This window comes from Alligator sinensis, unplaced genomic scaffold (genome assembly GCF_000455745.1).
Source record: "Alligator sinensis unplaced genomic scaffold, ASM45574v1 scaffold156_1, whole genome shotgun sequence".
Classification (NCBI taxonomy): Eukaryota; Metazoa; Chordata; order Crocodylia; family Alligatoridae; genus Alligator; species Alligator sinensis.
The window spans coordinates 1889850-1915235 of record NW_005841844.1 but is presented as its reverse complement, the minus strand read 5'-3'; the positions used below and the strand labels follow the sequence as shown (position 1 = coordinate 1915235).

The window sequence follows — 25386 nt, the reverse complement described above, 5'->3', positions numbered from 1 at the left end:
TATGTCCAGCCTGAAATGGTCTTGCAGGAGTTTATAACCATTCAACCTTGTCATCCCTTGGGGCGCTCTGGTGAACAAACATTCCCTCAGATACTGGTGAACACCCCTCCTAACCTTATAGATGGCCATCAGATCTCCCCTGAGCCTGTGCTTTTCCAGGCTAAACAGTCCTATAGCTCTCAGCCTGTCATCTTAAGGTCTGTCTTCCTGACCTCTGATCATGCACGTGGCTCTTCTCTGGACTCTCTCAAGCTTCTCCACATCCTTTGTGAATTCTGGGGCCCAAAACTAGATGCAGTACTCCTCACCAAGGCCGAGTACAATGGGAGAATGACATCCTGGGATTTGATTAAGAAGCATCTATGGATGCAAGCCAGCGTTTTGCTCGCTGTACAAACTGCAGTATCACATTGAAGGCTCACGTTCATCTTGTGGTTAGTCATGACCCCCAAGTCCCTTTCATCCGTAGTACTAACCGATGTAGCACTGCTGAGCCTATAAGCATGCTGCAGGTTTTTCCTCCCAAGGTGGAAAACCTTGCCTTTTTCGGTGTTAAACACCATCAGGTTCTCATCCGCCCATTTCCTGAACCTGTCAAGGTCAGCCTGGATCGCCCTCCTGTCCTCAGGTGTGGATGCTTTACCCCAAAGTTTGGTATCATCGGCGAAGTTGGCCAGTCTGCTTCTGACTCCAATATCCACATCATTAATGAAGATGTTGAACCATATAGGTCCAAGAAAAGAGCCTTGAGGAACCCCACTGGTCACAGGGCATCACAACGATTGACTTCCGTCAACCACCACCCTCTGGGTCCAACCACAGAGCCAATTCCCCAGCCAGCGGATTGTGGTGGTCCTGAGGCCGCAGTTGGCCAGTTTTTCCAAGAGGTGATCATAGCATACCGGATTGAAGTCTTTTTTGAAGTCAAGATATACAACATCAATATCCTCTCCCTTGTCCAGGTGATAGATCACCTGGTCATAAAAGGAAATAAGATTGGTGAAGCAAGACCTACCTGCAACAAACCCGTGCTGGCTATCCCTCAGGATGTTGCCATCGGCCAGCCTGTCAAGAATGGTCTCTTTGATAGTCTTTTCTAATACCTCCCCCAGGATAGAGGTCAGGCTGATGGGCCTGTAGTTTGCCCAAGGACTTCTTGTCCTTGATCCGGGTAGCTAGTCCCAGTTCCATCTCCACCTTGGCCTTCCTGACCGCCCCCCTGCAGCCCTGAGCAACTGAGATATAGTCCTCCCTGGTGATATCCCCTCCCTTCCATTGGGTGTACAACTCCTTTTTAGCTAGGAGATGTTTCTGTATGCTTTTGGTGTAACATCCAGAACCAGAGGGAGAGGGATTAATAAGCAATTAATAAGCATAGTCAGTCACTTTCCTCTCTTTATTGAAGATAGGCACCACATTGGCCTTCTTCCAATCTTCGGGCACTTCACCAGGGCACCAGGAGTTCTCAAAGATCTGTGCCAGGGGCTGAGCTATGATGCTAGCCAGCTCCTTGAATACTCTGGGGTGTAAACTGTCAGGGCCAGATGACTTGAAGGTATCCAGCCTCTCAAGGTGTTCCTTCACAAGGTCAGCATTGATGGAGGGTAAGGAATCTCCCTCACCCAGGCCTTCCCGTCCTGTAATGGGCAGGGGCGTCCCTTGGGACTGGTGAAAAACTGAAGCAAAATACCCATTTAGCAAGTTGGCTTTTTCTTGGGTGTCGGTTGTCAGTTGTCCCATCTGGTTTAGCAGGGGTCCAATGTTACCCTTGCTTTTCCTCCGGCTCCCCACGTATCTAAAAAAGGACTTCTTATTTTCCTTGATACTTATAGCTAGTTGGAGTTCAGTCGCAGCCTTGGCTTTCCTGGTTTGTTCCCTGCAGGTCCGGACCAGTGCAGAATATTCCTCCTTGGAGGTAGATCCAGTCCTCCATCCTTTGTAGGTCTTTCCTTTTAGATGCAGGAGGTCCACTAGTTCCCTGCACAGCCAAGGAGGCTGCTGTGCCATTTTGCTGCCTTTCCTCTGAGATGTTTGATAGTTTCATAGTTTCATCGTTTCTAGGGTCAGAAGGGACCTGAGTAGATCATCAAGTCCAACCCCCTGCCATGGCAGGAAAGAGTACTGGGGTCAAACGACCCCAGCAAGGTGTTCGTCTAACCTCCACTTAAAGACCCCTGGGGTAGGAACCAGCACCACTTCATTTGGAAGTTGGTTCCAGACCCTAGTCGCCCTGACAGTGAAGTAGCGCCTCCTGATGTCTAGTCTGAATCTACCCTCTGCCAGCTTGTGACCGTTATTTCTAGTCACTCCTGGCAGTGCTTGGGGGAACAGGGACTCCCCAATGCCTGCTGGTCCCCTCTGACTAGTTTGTAAACGGCCACTAGATCCCTCCTCAGCCTTCTCTTGTGGAGGCTGAACAGGTTCCGATCTCTTAGCCTCTCCTCCTAGGGCATGCCCTGCTGCCCCGATCATGCGGGTGGCCCTCCTCTGGACCCTCTCCATATTGTCCACATCCCTCCTGAAGTGCAGTGCCCAGAACTGGATGCAGTACTCGAACTGTGGCCTGACCAGTGTCACATAGAGGGGGAGGATCACCTCCTTGGACCTGCTTGAGATGCATCTTTGGATGCATGACAAGGTGTGGTTGGCCTTCCTGACCGCGTCGCCACACTGTTGACCCATGTTCATTTTGGCATCAATAATGATCAATAAAGATCCTTTTCTGCCTCTGCACTGACGAGAAGGGAGTTCCCCAGCCTATAGGTATGCTGCTGGTTCTTCCTCCCCAGGTGCAGTACCTTGCACTTGTCAGTGTTGAAACCCATCCTGTTCTCTTCCACTCACCCCTGTAACCTGTCTATGTCCAATTGCAGCCTATTCCTCCCTTGTAGCATGCCCACTTCCCCCTACATCTTAGTGTCATCTGCGAATTTGAACAGGGTGCTTTTCATCCCCTAGTCCAAGTCGCTGATGAAGATGTTGAACAGTGCAGGCCCGAGGACCGAGCCCTACGGAATCCCACTGCCCACATCCCTCCAGTTTGAATAAAACCCATCCACCACTACTCTCTGGGTGCGACACTCCAGCCAGTTAGTGACCCAATTGACTGTGTAGATGTCAACGCCACAGTCCCCTAGTTTTTTAATGAGAATGGGGTGAGAGACAGTGTTGAAGGCCTTCCTTAAGTCCAGAAAGACTACGTCCACTGCTATACCTGCATCTAAGGATTTTGTGACCTGGTCATAGAAAGCCACCAGGTTGGTTTGACAGGACCTGCCTCTAATGAACCCATGTTGGTTGCCCCTAAGCATAACCTCCCCTGCTGGCCCCTCGCGGACATGTGTCAGGATAATTTTCTCAAAAAGCTTACCCAGGGTCGAGGTAAGACTAATTGGCCTATAGTTTCCTGGGTCCTCCTTCCTCCCTTTTTTGAAAATGGGAACCACATTGGCCCTTTTCCAGTCCTCTGGCACCACACCAGAGCATCATGAGCGCTCATAAAGCCATGCCAGGGGTCCCTCAATGACCTCTGCTAATTCCCTCAGCACTCTGGGGTGGAGATCGTCAGGACCAGCTGATTTAAATACATCCAATCTTTCCAGAAGTTCCCTGACTAGATCCTCATTGACCCTAGGCCTGGGTGCGCCTCCCCTGGGGCCTACGGTGGTCCCAGTTGGCGGGGTGACTCTGTCCCTGCTCAGAAAAATGGAGGCAAAGAAATTGTTAAATAGGTTAGCTTTGTCATCTGGAGCGATGACCAGATTTGCTAGTGTGCCTTGCAGAGGCCCCACATTACCTGTTACCTTCTTTTTACCCCCTCTGTATTTAAAGAAGGGTTTCTTGTTGTCCTTGATCTGGGTAGCTAGTCCCAGTTCCATCTCCACCTTGGCCTTCCTGACCGCACCCCTGCAGCCCCGAACAACCAATGTATAGTCCTCCCTGGTGATAGCCCCTCCCTTCCATTGGGTGTACACCTCCTTTTTAGCTAGGAGACTTTTCTGTATGCTTTTGGTGTAACATCCAGAACCAGAACCAGAGGGATTAATAAGCAATAAATATGTGCTTCTTGGAGGCATTTGGTATTTTGCCTAAACAGGTAATATTAGTTAATATAAGCTTGTACATTTGTAAACTGTAAATGTAATTTGTCTGTCATAAGTTTAACCAAAATGATAAATTAACTGTTCATGGAACTGACTGGGCCTCATAGGCAAAGCTGTAGCTGTAAGATTAGGAGACCTAACTTTTTTTGCTCAGGGTTCAGCCTTGATGATAAAACTGGATCTAACTACCTGGCACACCCAACACATTCCAGGAAAGCATGTCCCAAGAAAGCATATTCAAATGAAACCTAAAACGGGTTGGAGCTTAGGCGAAGCAATGTCAATTTCAAACCTAAAGGTGCTGCATTATAATTTGCTTATTGGATAAACCCGAGTTTAGGTAGTAACCTTTTATGATAATTTTTAACACCTTTCAATCCCATAGGGTAGCTGCTATACGGTAACATTGTGAGCCAACAGATTAACATAAGACTAGGTGTAAAAAGCGCACGCAGCAGGTTACCAGCAGGAAGGAGGGAACAGAACGGTCACTGCTGTTCCACACCCGGACCCCGGACTTCTGGTGTGAGTGAGGATCGGATCCTGATCAAGGGAACTTCCCCGGTAACCCCTCTGACAGCATCGATCGGGGACACCTGACTTCACTGGAATCACTTGACGCATACCTGTCATCGAGGGACTATCGATAAGTTGCCAACCCATGTCTATCTATCTGTTGTTTTGAACAGCCCAGTGGCTAATACCTTCGCAGTGCCCAGTTGGCCTGCGACAGAATTGATCTATCTGTTGTTATTACCTGTTATTATTATTTACTATTAGCTCTTTAATACTGCATTATCTGCTTAGTGCATTTATCTTTCTGTTAACTGTTGTGCGTGTGTAAGCTATAATAAATTTGCCTTTACTTTACTCCTAACTTTGCCTCCTCGATTGAAACTGAATCAAACAGCCCAGCTGGCCTGTGACAAAATTGGCATCATGAACAGGATCAAATATGGAGAGTTCAGAGGGGAAGAATGGTGCAGAGCGGGCAGAGGGGTGGACCCCTCTGATTGCTTTAATAGAGGAGGTTACGGGTATTAAGAATCCGGGGTGGGATAAAGAGACGGTAAGATCTGCCTGGAGCAATCCCACCACAGTACCCTGTCAGTGGGCTGCGTTCCCTGTCAGAGGGGCAACCTGCCTAAGACTAGGAGCAGAGGAAGGCACTCAGCTCCGTCAAGAGAACCAATCCTTAAAAGACCAAGTGACCTAGCTTGAGGGGGAGTTAAGGGAAGAAAAGGATTCTAGTAGCGTGGCATGTGCGGCAGCCAAAGCAGCTCAAGACCGACTAGAGATACTAGAGCGTAGGGAGGGAAAGATACTAGTCACACGGGCTATCACCTCCCTTGAGCGGAAGGTGCAAGTGGCACGATCAGTCGAACCTTCCCCTGAAAAGGTCCGGCAGTGTCTTTATGGCAGAATTCCAAAAACTGGGCTGTGGGATGACCCAGAAACCAAGGATCTGTATGGTGAAATTGCAGTAACTAAGCCAGGAGATTATAAGTATGTGAGGCTTACAGAAGAAGCCTGCGAGATCCCACCTCCTGATGCCCCACTGGCCCAAGAAAATTTAGGAGGAAAGTTAGCCCAAACCTTCCCAGTAGCGGTGACCCGTGCAGGGCCACAAGGGGGCAATCTCCAGACAGAGACATGTTCCTTTACTCACACAGGAATCCAAGAATTACAAAAACAACATAAGGCCAAACCGGGGGAGCCAATAATAGACTGGTTAGTTTGAATGTATGGTGAAGGGGCCTTGGCAGTATCTATGAGTTGCACCGAGGCAGCACAATTGGTTCTCTGCCCTGAAATCCAGTTGGGTCAGTGGGTCGGGCAGGACCAAAACATTACTCTGTTTTCTGCTGCAATGCAGGCGGTTGCCGTGGGTTACGGTAACATGGAAGAAGAGCTTAACCCTACCCCATGGGCATGGGCTAACTTAGAGGAATCTATCCACTGTATCAACTAGTGTTAATTGAAATCATTCGAGCAGGGAACTGGAGGCACACGCTAGATGAAGAACTAGCAACAGAAGCCATGTGGAGGAAGTTCTGCCGGTGAGCACCGACGGAATGTACTTCAGCTCTGCTGGCATTACAACAAGAGTTAGTAACTCACCTGGTAAGAAATGCGATCTGGCGGTTGGTACAGCTTCTGCCCATCTTGCAGAAGCCGGGGCTTCCCAAACTAATAAAAACTGCCAAGGCCATGGCAGTGACCCCCGAGAAAGATGACCCAGCAGGGCCCCGCAACTCTGGGAAAGTGGGGAATGGAAAATCTAAACTCCTGTGGGCACAGATGTGGAGGAAGTTACTGGCAGCAGGGTTCAATAAAGAGCAAATTGACAGGCTGCCCACCCCAGTCCTGCAAGGGTTATGGGCCAAACACTGTGAGGATGGGAAAGGGAAGAAGATAGAGCCCTCAGCACCCCCTGACCTTCAGCAGTAGGAGACCCAGCCGACCCAACCCCCCGAGCAAGGCGCCATCGTGGGGACAGTAGAGGATTGGGGACCAGTAACACAGAATAATATTGGCCCTTTAATTCAAGTACTTATAAAGATTTGTCTAAATGGAAGGAAAAAGTAAATTAATATGCTACTAGACACTGGTGCCCAACTATATGTTTTGGACTGTGCAGAATGGAAAGGGGCACGGGGAACTCCCTACCAGATAGTAGGAGTTGGAGGTACCAGATGACCAGGACATTTGGTCCAGCCCACTTTCACCTTTGCCTAATGGCTCCATAGTAACAGCAGCCACTGTCATGCTCTGGGGGGGGCCAAACCTACTGGGACTAAACATGTTGCAGGGGCAGCTGTTTATCCCTAAGCAGGAAACCTGGCAGTTTGGATGTGCCACGGTTCAGGAAGGTGAGCAGAAGGACGTGATGATGGCAGTAGCCCGATATTCCATGACCCTACTCACCCTGCTGGCCATGAAGGGGGTACTCCGACCTCAATACCGCACACCTCCCGAAGCAACACAACCCATTCAAGATATTATCAACCGGCAGCTGGAGGATGGAACCATCATTCGAACTCATTCCCCGTACTACAACCCGGTGTGGCCGGTATATAAACCAAGTGGGGATTTGCGATTGACTGTTGATTTTAGGGCTTTGAATGCCAACACGGACCATCTGACGGCCATGGTCCCATCCATGCCTGCACTGACAGAAAGCATTAGGTGCTATGGCCCCCAGTGGATGGGATCTGTAGACATTAAAGACATGTTCTTTGCTAGCCCCATCCATGAAAATCACTGGCCTTTGTTTGCCTTCACATGGCTGGGACAGCAGTACACCTACACAGTCCTACCCCAGGGCTGGGTGCACAGACCCACCCTGGCCCATGGAGTGTTAGCTGCAGTAATCCATAAAGTCCAATCGAGTCATCCAGAGGTACATGTCTGGCAATACGTCAATGATGTCATGGTGGGAGGCCAAGGCCGGGAATTAACCATTTCTGCTTTTGAGTCCCTAAAGGAAAAGGTGCAAGCATTTGGGTTCACGCTGTCCAGCAAAAAGATCGAAGAAGTCGGGCCCTGGTGTGAATTCCTGGGAATCCAATGGCAGCAAGGTGGACCCACCATACTGGCCAAAGAGCTGCAGAGCCTGGTAGATACCCCTGCCCCCAACAATGTAAAAGAGCTACAAGCCCAGCTGGGTGTGCTTAACTTCTGGCGCCTGCATATCCCTGAGTTTAGTGTGTTGGCCCGGCCTCTGTATAATCTATGCAAGAAAAAAACACAGTGGGAATGGGGTCCCGAGCACCAATACGCTATGTGGGCCCTCAAGGAGGCAGTGATCACCCACGCCTCCCTAGCAGCATGGCGCCCAGAAGGGGAGCTCTGGCTCCATGTAAACATGTCCGAAGGGGGACCCCATTGGAACTTGTGGCAAAGGGACACACCTGAGGCAGAGGGAAAACCCCTTGGGTTCTGGAGCCAAAGCTGAAAAGGGGTTGAAGCCTGATACACACTGCTAGAACAAATGCTGTGTGCAGCAGCCGGAGCTTTAGCAGCCACAGAGGCCCTGAGAGGGGACCTTCCCACTGTCATAACCACTCTGGTGCCCATCCTAGGAATGGCATTGTCCGATAGACACCTCCTGCCAGGGGGGGCAAGCCCAAGAAACCACAGTGCAAAAATGGGTCTATTATATCTTAAGTCAAGCTCAGCAGGTGACCCCAAAGGGACATCCAGCATTAGTAGAAAAGGTCACAGAGAGCACAATTAACGTATACCCAGACACAGCCAGCCCGGACGAGCCATCTCCCATCAAGGAAGCACCGCCCTTTTCACTCGACATGGAAACGTCAGAGGACATAGAGGTCTGGTTTACCGACAGCTCAGCCAAAGGTCGTACCTGGAGGGGGGCTGCCATACGAATCCGAGATGGTAAGCAACTCACCCTGGGGGGGAGATGGTCAGAGTGCACAATATGCTGAGCTAGCTGCTGTAGTCAATGTGGCTGAATATGAACTGGTAGAGGGACCAGGCCACCCTACAAGGCCCATTTATATTTACTGCAATTCATGAATGGTAGTGGAGTGGCAAGTGGCTACTCCTGTGGAAGAGGGAAAACTTCAAAAGGCGGGGAAGAGACATCTGGAGCCATGAAAAGTGGGAAACTTTGTGGGAAATAGCACAGGGAGGCCTTCCCTTATACATACGTCATGTCAGTGCAGCGCATGGGAGCAGAAAGGCTGAGGTGCCTGAGGCAAAGTGGAACAGGCAAGTGGATGTGCTAGCCAGAGGCAACACAGAAGCCCTTGTTGCTGAAGCAGAGGCTCAGTCACCCCCAGAGAAGCTGCCCAGCCCCTCCCTCCGGCAGACCCCTGGAGTGCTAGCCACAGAATGACTGTATCAGCAGCATGGGCACCCTGGCCGCAATGGTACTGCCCACCTAGCAACCACCTGGGGCATTCACCTAACTAAAAGGGAAGCACAGGAATTAGAAGAGAAGTCAACTCCTGCATCACCTGCCAGGAGGTCAAAGCTCGAATAACACCTGCCTCAACTACCCCTTTGTTGCTGCACGATGGAAAGGTAATATGGCAAGCTTGGCAATGTGACTTTATAGGCCCACTTCCCCGCACTCCCAGAAAGTGACAGTATGTGTTTGTAGCTGTAGAAATGGTCACCAGAATGATATTCGCCCAGGCCTCCTCCAAGGCCACTGTGCAGGACACCTGTGCAGCACTAGGAGAACTGCTAGCCATCTACCCACCTCCCGTCGAGCTGCAAAGTGACAATGGTTTGCTTTTTCGTAATCATCTTGTCTATGAATGGGCCGCAAGGCATCATGTGCTGTGGACCTATCACATTCCCTATCACCCGCAATCTAATGGGCTAGTAGAATGGTATCCTAAAGTGCAACCTGCCAACGGCCACTGGCCCGGCCCTCAAGAACTGGGACTTGCACCTGAGTCGCTCAGTCAACTGGGCCAACAATCGGCCCCTCCCCGGAGGAAGCCCCATGCAGCAAGCCTTCGGTCAGGGAGAACCCCGTGAGCCAGCAGTGGAACAGCCAAGGGGTGGTTGGGGGAAACTCCAGGCGGGGGACCAGGTAGTAGTTAAGCATCCACAGGGGGACAAATGGGAAGGGGTGCTAATGGCAAGGGACATACATAACTCATGGTGGGTGTCAAGGTTGGATTCATCTAACGAGAGACAGACTCCATTTTTTCTTGTTCCTGCAGATTGGGTCCATCTGCGGGCATAGCCAAAGCGGCCCTGAGGTGGCCTGGAATCATCACCCTACTCCAGAGGGACGCCACCACCCTCACCTAACAATGAAGGGGTGGAATGCCATTATGACAGGACTGCTGGTCGTTTGCTACTGTTTGATTACTGTGGGGCATTCACGTGCTCCCGTGCCCCAGATCGCACCCACTGCCAAAGCCTCAGACATACTGGGATGCTGGGAATGCCCAGCCACAATCGAAGAAGTGCAAAACTGGCCTTTCAGTCACCGACGGTGGATTGTGGACTGGCAAGGAGGAATCTGTCAATGTTACTGTGGGACAGGGTGGTTGCTCAGTTTCCTCCCATATGCCAGGATCAGGAAAAACGAGTGTGGAACAGGGGGAGATTGTTGTGGTTTCTTCCAATGGCCCTGGTGCTGTTATATTCTGCCTGCAGGTGTGCTGCCCACCCTGGGTCCCGACATGACCACTGCTGCAACCCCACCTGCAGCTCGAAATTCTACAACCACCCAGAGCCCAAGGAGGTGACCAAAACCTCCAACCCCACCTCCATGGGAGACGATAGCTCCAGCGGCTCCCCTGCCAGATAACACTTTAGCACAATGGTGTACAGCTCACCAAATACACTGGTCCTCCAGGTACAGCAAGGTACTGTGGTGGTTTAAAAATGGCTCTTATGCTGTCAAGTGGTGGTCCACGGAATGGGAGGCCAACACGTCCCAAGTTCTGGGTATTTTGTGGTTTCACCATATGGATGAAGTGGGGCTCGCTCAGGGAATTGAATACACAATAGCTGCATATTGCCAATCAGTCTGGGAAAATCTGCAGGGCACAGCCCTGGTCAACCCAGAACACCTGGCCAAGCCCATGGGGGGCACCATGCCAGAATCATTTCTGCAAGATACCAAAGCCATAGTCGTACCTGGGCATTGTGCATTTAAGTATACAGATGGGGACACATCCAAGCGAATGCACTCCTTCAACCAACCTGATTGGGAGATTTACCAATCCCAAAGGGTAGAAGGAAGATGGTTAAACACCCGAACAGGAGAACCCCTAGCTGTTTTTTGAATTAAGCAGGGATGTACCTTGTTAATCCAAAAGGAGCCACCACAGGTGTATCCGCTACCTCGCTTATCTAACATCACTCCCTGGTGGAGGTCCCAAACCAGGGCTCCAGTCCTCCTTAATGCCTCCTTGTTCAATGCCTGTATCACATTTAACCCCAAACAATGGTTTATCAGAACAGCATTTCCTAACTGCTCTGCTGGCACTCAGTTGGCAGAAAATATGCTGCGCTGGGCCGGCCAACTGTTTTCCAACCCGCAGCCCAGCCTCCAATTGCCCAGAAAAAGAGGGATACCCTAGACCATGTGTGGAATGGGCTCAATTCAGCCATGGGAGTTTGGAACATAGATAAATCCCAGAAAAACACCGAAGGAATCATGGATATACGGCAAGCCATAGGTTTTCTCACTAAGGGAGGTATGATTAATAACATGGCCTTAGAATACACTGATGAGTTAGTGGCAACCACTGGCCGAAAAACAGCACAAATAAGTCACCTTTTGATGCATGCAGCCTTCCAAGCCAATGCTAATCAAACCTGGAGCACTGCTTGTGCCCAAGTGCAGCTTTCACTTAACCTTCATTTTTCCCAGGTAATGAGTGATCTCAGACACAAAGAATGGCCTGCTGGCTTAGAGCACCATGTGCTACCCTCAACGGTAGCTCAACGGTTACTTTACCAAGACACATGGAGCACATGCTGGGAGGGGTGTAGCAAGACAAAATGCTTTTTCGTTGTACATGGGGTAGCAAATGGCACATGGTCCACTGCCCATCTCTTAACAACAGGACTAGGAGGTGGGTGCATGTGGGACTGGAACTTACATTATCCCATTTGGGAAATTGTAACCCCCGAAGGTCCCAAGTATTTGGCCCAATCCCCGGTATACACGTAAATGGCATTCTAATAGGCTTGGGAACTTTATGGAGAGGGTTGCCTAATAGTCCCCACAACATGGTTTGTGTAACACCCCTACCAGCAAATCCCTATATTACCCTAGCCCAACGAGTTTGCTGGGAAGGTCCTGGCCACTTATGTCATCCTAACAGCAAATTTTGGACCTCCTGCACCAGCTGTTGTGCAGAAGCTCAACATTTCCAAGGGGCATCAGCTACCCTATATGTCCATGACCAGGAAACCACCTTAATGTGGCCAAAAACCCAATTAAAAAGTGTCACCCTTAACCTAAGTCTTCCAAAATCCTGGGTTAAAGATGTAGACATGCCCCAGCTAAAGGGATGGGGTGAAGTAGCGACCTACATTAAAGGTTTGTTTGAAGATGTCTTGAGCTTGTCAAAGTCAGCTTTCCTGAAGTTGAGGCCTTCTGTATTGCTGGCTGACTTGCCAGCTTTATGGCAGATGGTGAAGGTGATCATCTCGTGGTCACTGTCACCCAGCTTCCCTTCAATCATTAGGCCACTGATTAGGTTGTCCCCTGTTGCCAGTACCAGGTCGAGCAGCGCTTTACCTCTTGTTAGCCCATAGACTTCTTGTGTCAGATAAGAGCTCGTCCATGCACGTGAGAAAGCTCTGCAACCATTTGGATTTGGCTGAGTGCTTTTCTCATGAGATGTCTGGGTGGCTGAAGTCTCCCATGACAACCATGCACCAGGAGTGTGCAGCTTCAGCCAATTCCCTGGCAAACTCCTGGTCAAGCTCTTGATCCTGGGTAGGAGGCCTGTAGTAGACTCCCACCATTGTGTCCCCTGTGCCATGTTCCCCACGGATTTTCACCCAGAGGGTCTCCAGTCATCCACCCTGGGCACCAATGTCAACTTGCAGGGACGCATAGCTTTCCTTGACATAGAGAGATATACCACCCCCCCATTTTGTCCACTCGATCTCTCCTGTACAGGGTATAGCCGTCTATACCTGTGGCCCAGTCATGGGTGGAGTTCCCCCAGGTCTCCGTTATTCCTATGACATCATAATTATTTGTGTTAAGCAGGAGGACAATTTCCTCCTGTTTATTCCCCAAGCTCCTGGCATTTGTGTACAGGCAGGCAAGTGTCCCTTTCAGGGCCCTTGCCTTGTCTACAGATCATTCCAGTGTTGTGGCAGGGGTGGGCTCCCTTAAGTGCCTAGGCCTGCTGGTTTTGCAAAGGTTGCTCAGCAGGCCAGCAGGGGCAGGAGTCCCCCCATCCCCTGGTGGGCTTAATTTAAAGCCCGGTGGAGAAGGGGATAAACATTTTAGCGAAATCCAGGACAGGGTAAGGAAATCTGGGATGGGGAGTGCATATGCACATGCACACACAGTGTCTCTGCACACCCCTCTCCACACAGATGTACACACACACAGCCCTGACCCTGTCACTCCCAGAAGCCCTGATGGTGGAGTGGAGCCAGGTGAGACAGCACAGAGTCACTCCCAGCTGGGTCCAGTCTCTGCACGTGGGGGATGGAGCCTGGCTACGGGCCTCCATGCTGTCCTGTCCTGCCCCGCCATCACATCTCATGCTGTACAAGTGCCCAAGCCCCAGCCATGGCCCCCTCCCCTGGCCTGCCCCATGCCAGTCAATCCTTGCTGCAGGCAAGAGGAGCCAGGTTCAGACCAGCTCACCACCCACCTCCAGCTTGCTCAGCAGGAGCCAGGCCAGGCACCTATGGTTAGGGTGGTCCTAATCCAGGACTTTTTCTTCAGTTCACACTAATGGGCCAGGACACTGGGATGGCCTATGAAATCCAGGATTGTCCTGGCCAAACTGGCACATATGATCACCCTATCTGGGAGCCACCCAAAATTACCATGCAAGAAGGCCCTAATAAGAAACCGCCTTTCCTGTCCATCTTCACAGATAATGTTCTAGCCCAGGCTAATGGCCATCTTATGTCTTGACTGGTGCAACACCCATGTCACTGTCCTTGACAAATGCATTGTTACCCCCACTCCCCATTTCCATTTATGGAAATGTAAGCTGACTGTCACTGCAAACGTCTGCTTACATAAATCTGTGTTGCTGCATAGGATCTATTCTGAAGGTCACCCATAGCAGCACTGAAATGTGTGTGCTGCTCTTTCCTGTTTATGTGGCCTGAACCAAAGCTGCCTACACTGTGCTGCTTGTTTCTCAAGTAAAGTCCTCCAAGAATTGGTCTGTGGTACTTATTTCTCCTGCTGCAACCTCACTCTTTGTTCTCACAGGCAGTAAAGAGGAAGTCAGGAACAGGAAACAGTGGTATTGCTACTGGCAGATTTTCTGCGCTGACTCTAGTGAGTCAGAAACACTTTTAAAGATGGGGTAGGCAAGGAGGGGAGCAGGGGTGGGTTGGCTTCCCACCTGAGAGTTCAGCAGAGCTCCCAGGGCTGGCTGGGACAGCCACCAAGGATTGAAGTTAGGAGAATACAGGGCAGAAGGTCAGCAGATACAATCTTCAAGACAGCATTAACCTTGACCCTGAATAGCAGTACAAACATAGCTTTCCTAGCTCTGACTATGTTGTACCTCTATAAACATCCTTTGACTAGCTCAACCTACTGTATCACATCAGACATAAATGGCTTATCTTCTCTTTCAAGATACTTTCTCCATCCTCTGCCTCTACCCAGCCCTTGTTCCATAGTGAGATGTCAACTGTCATTTCCAGTCATTGTTCCAACCTCAATGTGGCAGGGACAATGCCACAAAGAGAGACTTACCTGAAGATGGAGAGGAGTGGAGCCAACAGGATGCTGCTGGAGACTGGAAATGGGGAGAGAATGGGGCCACGGCGAAAAAAATCTCTGCGCCAAAGATAGAAGAAAAAAAGTTACAACGGGTCCAGGGAGAGCTGGGGCCAGCTCCAGCACTGGCACGAACCCACTTTATGGCAGTGTGCTGGTGCCTATTTGCCAGCCAGCCCCCTGAAGGGGGCATAAAAACCCCGGTGGACCAAGAACAGCGGGGACTGGAAGTGAGTCCACCAGTGGGCCCAGAGCAGCCCAGAGCTGATCACTGCCCCACCGAGGGAAGGTGGTGGCAGCCCCAGGAGTGGAGAGACAAAAATAAGCTAAGCCCAGGAGGGCCTAGTTACTTACCTGAAACTGAGCTATGGATCCCAGACATAGCTGGACAGGACTGGGACAACAGTGAACCTGAGGAGAGAAAGAGAGACAGATCCATGGAGTATGATGGATGCAAGCCAGAGAGAGAGAAGAGCACACTGGGAAGCAAGGTAACCCGGGGCTGGCAAAAAAATTGCAGGCCAGTTACAATACGGGCTACATCCAGATGACACACAGTCCGAACTAGACTTTTCTAACTTTAAAGGGCAAAACAAAGTCTGTACCATGACCAGCCCTAGTGGCAGTCAGAAATTAACATCTATGGTTGGCATAAGGCAGGGTATAGGGGAGGTGGAGCCCCGAAATGGGAAACTGGATGGGAAGATTAAAGGAGGAAACCAGAAAAGGCAGGATGTACAACCATCCTCCTAATAACAAGCTCAGTCCAACAAGACGTGTAAATCCAAGACATCTAACCTAACAGCAGGCTGTCAACCACTAAGGGGATGGCAGCGTCCAAAAAACCCATAAAAGTAAGATGCATTACTGAGCGGTTCTGTGAGCGGTTCTCTAGTGAGCGGCATGAGAGATTACACTCAATCAATGATGGGTTAGAGCAGTGGTTCCCAAACTCTGACAGATTATGCACCACCAATTTAAAACGATACAATCTTAAGTACCACCAACAAATTTTTCAGTTCAACCTAAGTACCACCAGCAATTTTTTGTCATATAAAGTAAACATAATAAACCTGTTAATGTGTACCACAGATAGGTTGTCTGCATACCGCTGGTGGTACCCATTCCACAGACTGGGAACCGCTGTGTTAGAGTTTCAAGCAGGCCCTCTTTGTGCTTTCTCTACTGCCACCTCTAATGCTTCTGAGATGTTCCCCACATGCATCTGTAAAGCCACTTCCTTGTCCTCCTTCAGTCCCCGCTTAAAACTGTCTTGCCCCATGTGACCATTGGGACTTGAACACCTGGTCTCGAGTGGCTTTACCCTGTATGGTAGGTGATGTTCTCCTTGCCTGCTCTGGTTGCTGCTCGAGTAGCTGTTCTCTCCCGAGGCGGACTGCCCGTATCTCGCCTGCCACGACTTTGAATATTCCCAGTGGGGGCTGCCTCCTCGGGGTCACTCGGTCCGGTGCGGTCTACTTGATGGTCACTTATGGGGCTCTGCCACCCCTACACCCCGTCCCTACTCCTCCTTTCTGGCTGGATGGACCATGCTGCTCCTCCTTGGTGATGTCGAAGATACCAGTACAATCCCTGGTCAGGATCTATTCTTTACACCTGCCCGAATATCCTGAGTGATTAATGCCCTCTCCTTAACTTCCCCAACCCCTTCCTTCGGGGAAAAATAATGAAACCACCACCACCACACTACTATCCTGAGGCCTCAAGCTCCTCCCTTCCTTATACTTCTTCTCCCACTCTCCACCCCTTCACTTGGGGAAAATCAAAACTAAACTATCAAAGAAAAAGATAATTATCTTGTAGGCCCACTTGGGGATCCCTAGTAGTCCCCTATCTATATTTCTGGGACTCTCATGCCCTTGAGGCTCCTTCCTTTAAACACGGCTCCACCGTCGTTCCCTGCAATCTCCTCTCTCTGGGCTGTCCTGAGCTGATTGCCTCGGGTATTCCCCACCGCTTTTTATTCCTCTTCTAACTTCAGGGCCCCTTCCCCCTTCTACCCAGATTTTCCCTGTTGTTCCCCTCAAAGTCTTCTCCACAGGGCCGGCTCTTCCTCCTCCCTGTCGTTCCTCCCCAGCTCCCACCTGGTATCCTGTGTGTCGCTGCGGGCTTGCTCCTCTTCCCCTTGTTTATAATGCCTCTGCCATCTCCAGAGGCTGTTCTAATTTTCTTCTGTCCCTGCTTCCCTGTCGTCGGCACACTCCTCTTCAGGGGCCTCTTCTGGCTCCCTCTTTGAAGCCCTGTGCTCCCTGGGCTTCTCTGCAGGATTGTTTACTTCCCGCACGCTTCTCTCTCTCTCTCCCCTCTCCTCCTCGCTGTTGGTCGCCATCTTTATCTTCGCTGGCCGGCGTTTGTTGCTGACGTCATCAGCTGGTCTTAATTGAATAAAGATGTGGCTGACGAGCCACGCGGGTTCCCCTTCTTGCTCCCGCTCTGCTGCTGATCCCGCTGCAGGTAAATGTTTTCCGTTTATTTCCTTCTTTTGTTTTATGGTGTCCCCTCCTTGCTCCTCTCTGTGACACCCCAATGCCAACAAAAAATGTTATCATGGTTCAACTGCTGATGTGCTGAGCCCACTGCCAGTCATCCACATGCTGGCCAACCTTAACTTGTTTCTTTTTATTTCCCTCCTCTGTCTGCATTCACTTGTATGTTGTTATCTCATATTTAGGGTGAAAGCTTTGAGACAGGGATTATTGTTTGGTTCTGTTGTTGTAGAGCACAGTGGAGTCATGGTCAATGACTTGGGCTCCTACGTGCCACAGGAAAATGAATGAATGGTATCATTATCATGACCATTATTATTGTTGTTGTTGTTATAGATAAGCACATGTTTGAAAGTTAAGCACCTGTAAAGTGCCTGGCAGGATTAGGTCCTGAATGCTGAGCCTCCCAATACGCTTCAACCCTGATCCAAAGAGAGCATGCTCCAGCAGCATATTGCAAATCCCAGTCTCTTTCAAGTCAGGAGCAATGCAACAGTGGAGGGAGGGGGGTGGCCTTGTGGACCCTGCCTGGCTCAGGTTTGGCTGTAGCCCAGCTTCAACCACTCGCCCACCATGCCTTGTCTTATTGAAGGTTGTGGAAGGGAGGCTGCCTATGGGCTCTGAGTGAGCCTGAGGCTGTGTCAATCATCACTGGACCCCTCCTGGGTCCCCTCAGTCACAGTCCTGCACCCCCAGGCTAGTAGGCCCTTTCTGCCTGCCTGTACCTCTGCTGGGTACCTGAAGCCTTAAAGGCTCATTGTGTGGCTCTGTTCCTCCCCTACACCACACTACAAGCCTCACAGGAATTCTTTCCTATTGATGTTGTCTATTGAAACTCTCAGACCCTCTGGTCCCACATGCAGCCCCTCCTCTGGACTTGTGGACTCTCTGGCCTGGCTCAGCCCTCCCCTGGGCACATGGTCCCTTTGGTCCAGGTCTCAGGCTTTGCCTAGACTCATCAACCCCTTACTGGGCCCCAGCTCTCTTTCGGTCAGGTGAGTCTCTCATTAGTCCCCCGCTCCACCTGCAGGTAGCCTCTCACTCTGCTTGCTCCCTTAAAAGAGCAGGTGCACCCTGCTGCCCTGCTACAAACATGCTGTACAAAACAACACCCAAATTCAGCTGTATCCATATGAAGAAATAGAGATTCTGAATACGTCAGGACTCTGTCTCAAACTTCTCCTGAAGGAACGTGCCCACTCATTCCTCTGCTTCAGGTTTGATGTTTGTGGTCAGGGAGGCCAGAACAGTGGAACTGGGAAATGCCCTTCCATAGCTGAGGTACCTAATGAGTGTCTGTTCAAGCCTCCACCATCCTTGGCCTGGCTCCTAAGCAGAGAACCCTCAAGGCTGCTAGGGAGTGTCAGCTATGGCATGGGCACCTTCCCAAGGGAACTGAAAAGAGGGCGTGGGTTAGTTTATGGTGTTCATATATTTTAAAAATGGGGACATCATCAAGCTAAAAAAACACTCTAATTTCAGCCAGCACTGTACCTTGGCTGTTTCAGGTCACACTTAAGATCACCATCGCTGACAGGGTTTCAAAAATGGTTTGCCTCCATTTGTCCCTAGTTTGTTCACTTTCCGCATTTCACATTTGCCTGAAACTTTCAGTGTAGCCTAGGGAAGTGAGTTTTCCAAATCCCAGTGAAAGTCACTGGATGTTCAGTGCCTCATTCACTTAGGCCCTGTTGAAACACCAGCCTTTCTGCATCATCCATTTCATTTTTTCCTGTGTATAATCAGTCTCTTTCACCTGTTATTCATGCCAGCCTTTTGCAATGAGATGGGGAGAAAGCAGCATTGACAAGTAGGAGCTTGTGATTGGAAACTATGACTGTTGGCAGGGGGACTCCAAACCCAGCATGAGACCTGAAATAACTTTGAACTCATTGCTTGGAACTGATTAGCTTTAAGCTTGACTCTCTCTAAGACTGTCTTTCTTATACCGCAGCTGGAACAGAAAGCTTGAGATTTTAATATGATCAGATTTATTTAACTATATAGTTATCGAACTGTGTGACAGTAATGCCTGCAGGCCCCAACTGAGATCAGGACCCCACTGTGCCAAGTGTTGCATAGACATAGAGAGGGGCAGTTGTAGGCTTGTAGAGGCTTATCACTGAAAGAGACAAGACAAAAGGTGGGTGAAGAATCTGGAAGGAAGAGTTGTATTGTTGTTTTACTCTCTTTGTACACACGCACGCATGCACACACGCACGTGCACATGCACGCACACACACACAAACACACACATACATCATACATATATATAACCAACATCTCTGCTCCAAAGTGGGGAAATAGCAATTGTATGGGAAGTGCCATAGAAACAGTGCCCTCAGCTACTAACTGCATATTAATGATGGTCTCTGCAGTTGAGAAAGGCAAGAACAATGGTGTCTTTTGAAGGAATACCTGTCCAGGTCACATCAGCCAAAAGTTTAGAGTCTGTTTCCAGGGCACAATGCAGTACCATACAGAGATACCTAAGGTAGCTCTAAAAAGTTAGCTCAGGTCCTAGAAAGGAGTAAGGAGTATAATTATATTAACATAAGATTCTGCCTGAACTCATTAGCTCTGCTGAGAAGCAGTGTATCTACACCCATATGGACTGAAGCCTATACTCACTTGTCCATCACCACCAACTTCAGCCCCCTTGCTGTGATTTTAATAATAAAATTTCTACTCCTGTCTCCAGGTTTGTCAGCTAAACTGTTTTATCTTTGTCATAATCCACCAGGCCAGCCAGCCTAGTTGGTAGGACTGGGCTAGAGCTGGGAGTTGCAGGGGTAAGGGTCTTCTTAAGGGCCTCAAGTCAGGAACCAGAAATCAGAAACCGACTTACCAAGTCTGAAAGAAAATCCAAAGGGCAAGGGCAAGGTCAAAGAATAAGCCAAACCAGGTCAGGAGCCAGAAAACAGATCTGCTAGGAGAATCTAGAGCAGCAGTTCCCAAACTGTGGATCACGACCCCAAATGAGGTTACAACATCAGCAGATGGGGTCGTGGGGATGGGGGGCTGTGGGTTGGGAGTGAGGGGCCATGCCGAGGAAATGGAGTTGTGCTGAGGAAATGGGGCCATAAATGGGGTCATGCTGAAGAAAAGTTTGGGAAGCACGGATCTAGAGGCCAAAATCTAGGAGCAAGCCAAAGGCAGAGGCCAGGAAACAGGAAAGTCAGCAATGTTACTGGGGCAGAAACTGCTCAGAGACTGAAGACCAGTGTGTTGCACAGCAAGGGCCAGTTGCCACTCCAGAACCGTACACTCTTAACCAGTGTATTCTGAGGTCAGGGAGACGTTCTGGCTGTTCTGTTATAGCACTGTAGATTGGGTTCAGTTTTTCTCACACAACCAGAAGTAATTATATGTGTAAATATCCTATGCCTTTCTCCATTCTACTTTTCTCAGCCAGTTATAGGAAATTTATAGGTACCCACTTGGCTGGGATGTGTAGCAAGAAAGATTTTTTGGGACTTCCATGGCTAGAGCAGAGACATTTATGAGAGCCCATCTCTGCAGTAAAGATGGATAGACTGGGAGAATGAACTAGAGGTCTTTTATTTACTAGATAGAATGGTTGAGCAACATATGCATTACCTGGCATTTGGCTGGGCATTCAAGCAACTACCCACATCATCCTGAATTCCGAAGAAGGCTCAGGTCTTGGGGCAGAAGAGAAGATGATTCAGGAGATTTAGAGCCTATCCAGGAGTCTTACTGTTCTCTGCACAGCCTGGGTTTCCATTTAGAAAGTTCCTGATGTTTTCTGTTGTGAAAAGCCCTCTGGGTTTAATCATTTCTTGGCTCCTGGTTTATGTCAAAGCCTGCCTGGAACCATTTGAACACTGAGCTCTGCAGTCTCTAACACTTCTCCAGGAATGAGCTAGGAGGTTTATGCTCACTTTTCTGCCATGCTGCTGCAGATGGGAAGTTTGTATTTTTGCAGATAGAATTTATGCCCTTATGTTTCCAAAACACAGATTTCATGTAGCTGGGCTAAAAGACGAGTCTCCCACTTGTTGCTTTTATCTGTTACCTTTTCAGGTAAGCCAACACTTTACATTGACATGTTTGTCACACTCAACATGCCTCCACCATAGTGGCAGTGTGCCCTGGCCAGGATGTTCCTGAGTCTACCCTGCTCACCCATTCCTGTCCAGACCTAGAAATACACCAATGAGTCAACCCTGGGGTTTGGCCCCAGCAGGCAGTCAGGCACGCCAGAGACAGAGGTCTTGACTGTGGCTGCAGAAGGGCACCCTGGAGTGTCCTCAGCAGTGTACTTCCAGGTTTAGAGCATGCAAGTAGGAACAAGTGAATTGTGTGCTTGGAAACACCCTGGCTGGGGCACACAGCTACTTACCCTTTGCATCTAATAGGCCTCAGGCTCACCTGTGTGGTGAGTACAGTGGAGAATGGGCACATGGCTCCTTTCAATCTTTACAAGAAAAGTTAAATGAAAAATTGAAGGCATAATATGGAGCTGCTCAGGGCTTTATCTGCAGTGAAAACATTTCAAAGCAAATGAAAATATGATGTTTATCAATTTTTTGTGGATTTTTTTCATTAGTCCCTGTTCTCCCAACTCCCAAGCCCAAAATCTTTTAGGTTTTGGTTGGTTGTTAAAAACTGACAAAAAAATATGGTTGACACATTCTGGGATTTTGAAAGAAAGGCCAGCCAATATTTTTTTTCTTGTGAGAATTTCCATTTAGATAGAAAAGTGTTTTACATAATAAAAAGATCTGAGGATTTAGACCATCCCTCCAGTTTGAAAGACAATATCCAATTGTGAACAAATGTATATTTTTTAAAATAGGATTACTGCATTAACATTCCCAAGCAAGACTGATAATAAGGTAGGAAACTGCCATTTTGAGGTTGCCATTGCCAAGGACTGACATAATGCAGAATCTAGCTGTGAGCAGGGGCTTTGAGCATTATTGATTCCTTGGGCTTGAGGGTGTTAATATAAAAGCAGTTTGGTCACTACTGGTCAGTTAGGGCTGAAGTCTTTGCTGTATTATGACTCTTTTACATCACTCTAGCACTGGAAGGGAGATAAAAAGCAGCTGCAATAGAACATGTTTTCCCAACTAGATACAGAACCAACTCTGCTGTTCCCTGGTCTTGGCAGACCCCTAGAAAACAGATCATCTGGGGTGTATGAGATGCAACATGGATGGGACAGGGTGCAAGCAGAAGAATTCCAGGGTATGAGGAAGTGTGACCACATATAAATTCTTAAGGGTGTCCGCTGTAAGCACAGTCTTGTCAAGCCCAAATCATGAATTAAGCTCCAAAATTATGAGCTTTGAAAAAAAATTATATTGTTTTGATTCTGTTTTGCCTTTTGATTTTTGAATTCTCCAGGGTGTGCATGTGAACTAATGGTGCCAGCTCTCCCAGAGGTACTGAGCAAAGTGATTTGCAGAAGCTCTCACCCTCACAACATTTTGCTTCCTTGCCCTCATCAACCTTACCCCCATGTAGGTACTATACAGGTATAAGCAGGCCCCTTAGCCTGCTGGCTTTTGCAGGGGAACTTGCTCCCTTTTGGGCTCCTCAGCCAGGTCTTCAAAGCAAAGTTCAGTCTTTAAGAAAGCAAACAAAACAAAATCCCTGTCCTCTCTTGTACAGCAAGGGGAGATCTTTTTTGCTTTTGCCCCAGCACACCAACCTGCAGGAAACAGTTTTCTTTATTGCTAGTGTGGTGGACTTACCAATGCAGCCTGGCCCACCTGGGCTTGGATAATCTTTGTTGTGGTTGGTGGAGCATATCCACCAATCAGATGATTGCTGGGAGGGGCTTACTCTGCCCCCTGTGGTAGGGGTTGGGGGGGTCTGGACCTGATTGAAGCCTGCACCTTTCAGGTCCAACAGCACTCTGGGGGTGGAGCTTCCAGAGTGAATAAAAGGAGCAGTGTGCCCAGTATGTGGCAGATGCATGGGGGATGGAAAGAAGAGTAAGGCTAAGAACAGCTGGGAGAGCTGCCCAGCAGGGTGGAGCAGATGCCCTGAAGAGCCCCTGAAGACGCCTCTCGATCCGACCGGAGCAACAGCTGGCTCTGGGCTCAGCTCCAGTTGGTGCACAGCATGGCACGTGGGCCAAGACCCTAGGAGTTGCTCAAGACAGCTATGGTCTGCAACCCCAGCACGAGGCTGGGAAACCCCGGTGCACGTGGCAGTACACAGGGCCACAAGGGCCCAGACACGGTGCAGGCAATGCTGCATGGAGGGCCTGGGATTGGGCTGAGCCCTGGTGCCATACGAGGCGGCCTGGGCCTCCAACCCCCTAGCAGAAGGCTGAGCCCACAGTGCACGGGGATGGTGCACAAGGCCTCCAGTAGCCAGCGATCCAAGGAGGATACAGGGGTCCCGGGACCTCGCATGTGGTGGCACCTGCAGCTGAAAGACAAGGACCATCAAGGCCCCGGAGTTGTGAGTTGCTGGGGAAAAGAGGGAGGGGCAAACTCCATATTTAGCAGGGGCAGGAGCCATAGGAGAGCATCCCCCTGATGCTTAGAGGCTGTCTGAAGGTGTGAGAGGCCAAAAGGGGTATTTGGTTTTTCCACACTATTCCCCGGAGCCTGGCAGGACTTTGGGGGCCCTTAATAAGTTCAGTTTTACAACTGTTGCTGTGTGCCTCAAATTTTGTAAACCAACACCTTACATTTTGTTAACCCCACTGTGATTGGTTGGTTATTTGATTCATATACATAGATGCCCTATAGAAATCCTTGTTGATAATCTCACCAGTAGTTCATCTGTACTTACCTGTTGTTTGCTTGTTTTAACCTGTTGTTTACCTAGTTCAGTTTATCCACTTACCAGTACCAGGTGTGAAGACTCTGAGGGTGCATAATCTTCTCGCCTTTATTTAATATCTATCTATCTATCTATCGCTATTGTATATTGGAAATATATTAATTGGTATTGCTTTTATTTAAATCTTGTATATAATAAATTTGCACATAGTTAAGTCATCCCTTGTCCTGACCTGACTCTAAAGGGAAAAGAGGGAACTGGCCAGTACTCACAAATTCCTCTCACAGTACTCCTGCCTGGCCAACATTTCCCTTCCATTCAAGAACTTATCCTTACTTATCCTGGTGCACCCAGGCTATGCTTGCTTGTTTTCTCTTCTGAGACCTTTTAAAGCTCCCAGTGGGACACTCCTTGCTTACCCAAATGCCCCACAACTGTGCTTTCTTAACAGGGCTGACTGTTCCTCCCTTAACTGGACAGACTGTCCTGTTATTCCAGTTCTCAGTTTCTGTATCAGTTCTGCTCAACTTCCAAATCTCTTGCCAGCTCTGGACCCCATCAAAACTATGCCCACCTTCATTGTTCGTATCTGCTCCTTTTGCAGCTCCAGGTGTTCTTCATTCCCTTTCCATGACTAAGGTTGCAGGTAGGGAGGAAAAGTAAAAGAACCATGCTGGGAAGGGAAAAGAAAGGAGTGGAGCTGATGTGCTTTCTGCTTCCCTTCTCTGCTCCTGTGTGAATGTGTGTTGAGAGCTCTGCCAGCCTCTTGCAGTGTACTGCAGGCAGTAAATGGGGCAGAGAGGCTATCAGAGAAGGTGTGATTCCAGGCAGAGCTGACTTTTATGAAGAGCCTGGAGTCTCTTCTGTCATGGCCAGACTGGATCCAACCCTATCTGCAATGCTGTGATATGCCAAAAAAACCATAAGAGGCAGCTGCATTGCATGTAAGATGGGCACAGACATTTTCATTTGTGTAATGTGTATAGGAATTGGTTGGTATTCCTTTAAATAGTTACTTGCTAGTGGTGTTTATACTGTGTTTGGTGCTGAAAAATCTGTCAGAGCCGCAGTGTGTATATGTAGCTAGGGCTTGTATAGTTAGCATGCATGGAATTTGGATTCCAGTGGGCCTATGTAATACCTTAATTTACTGTGTAAAGAAAAGAAGACATGACAGCTTGTGCAGATGAGGCACTGCTGTTCTATTTAGTCAAGGGAACTATAACAGCTCATATAGATAGAATGAGTTAGTCTCTTCTCTTCTACCATTTACGTCGTGAGGTGAATGTTTTTTGGTGATATGCCTCTATGTGGAGGAAGGGTTGCAGACTGGAAGCAGTTTGATTTGCATGTCTGGGAATTAGAGAGCCAGAAGGGGACAGAGGGTGAATGGTTAAGATGGGAAATGAAGAAAACCATCATTGTAGTTGAGTGACAGAGAGGTCATCAGAGTACTGAGATTACTTGGGATCCAGGAGGGAGGATGATGGATGGGAAGAATGGGGAAGAGAGTAATTTAATGGAAGAAGGGAAAAGTTATGTTAATTGCATGGAAGCCTGAATG

General features: G+C 49.1%; 1 protein-coding gene across 1 annotated transcript in view; it reads right to left on the bottom strand.

Moving 5' to 3' along the window:
* Positions 1-25386, bottom strand: part of TMEM173 (transmembrane protein 173) — a 125497-nt gene that overhangs the window by 74276 nt on the left and 25835 nt on the right. The window contains exons 2-3 of the mRNA XM_025205932.1: positions 14899-14955; positions 14521-14604 (exon numbers count right to left, since the gene is read on the bottom strand). Coding sequence (XP_025061717.1) covers positions 14521-14604; positions 14899-14955 — 141 coding nt within the window. The remainder of the gene's footprint in view (positions 1-14520; positions 14605-14898; positions 14956-25386) is intronic.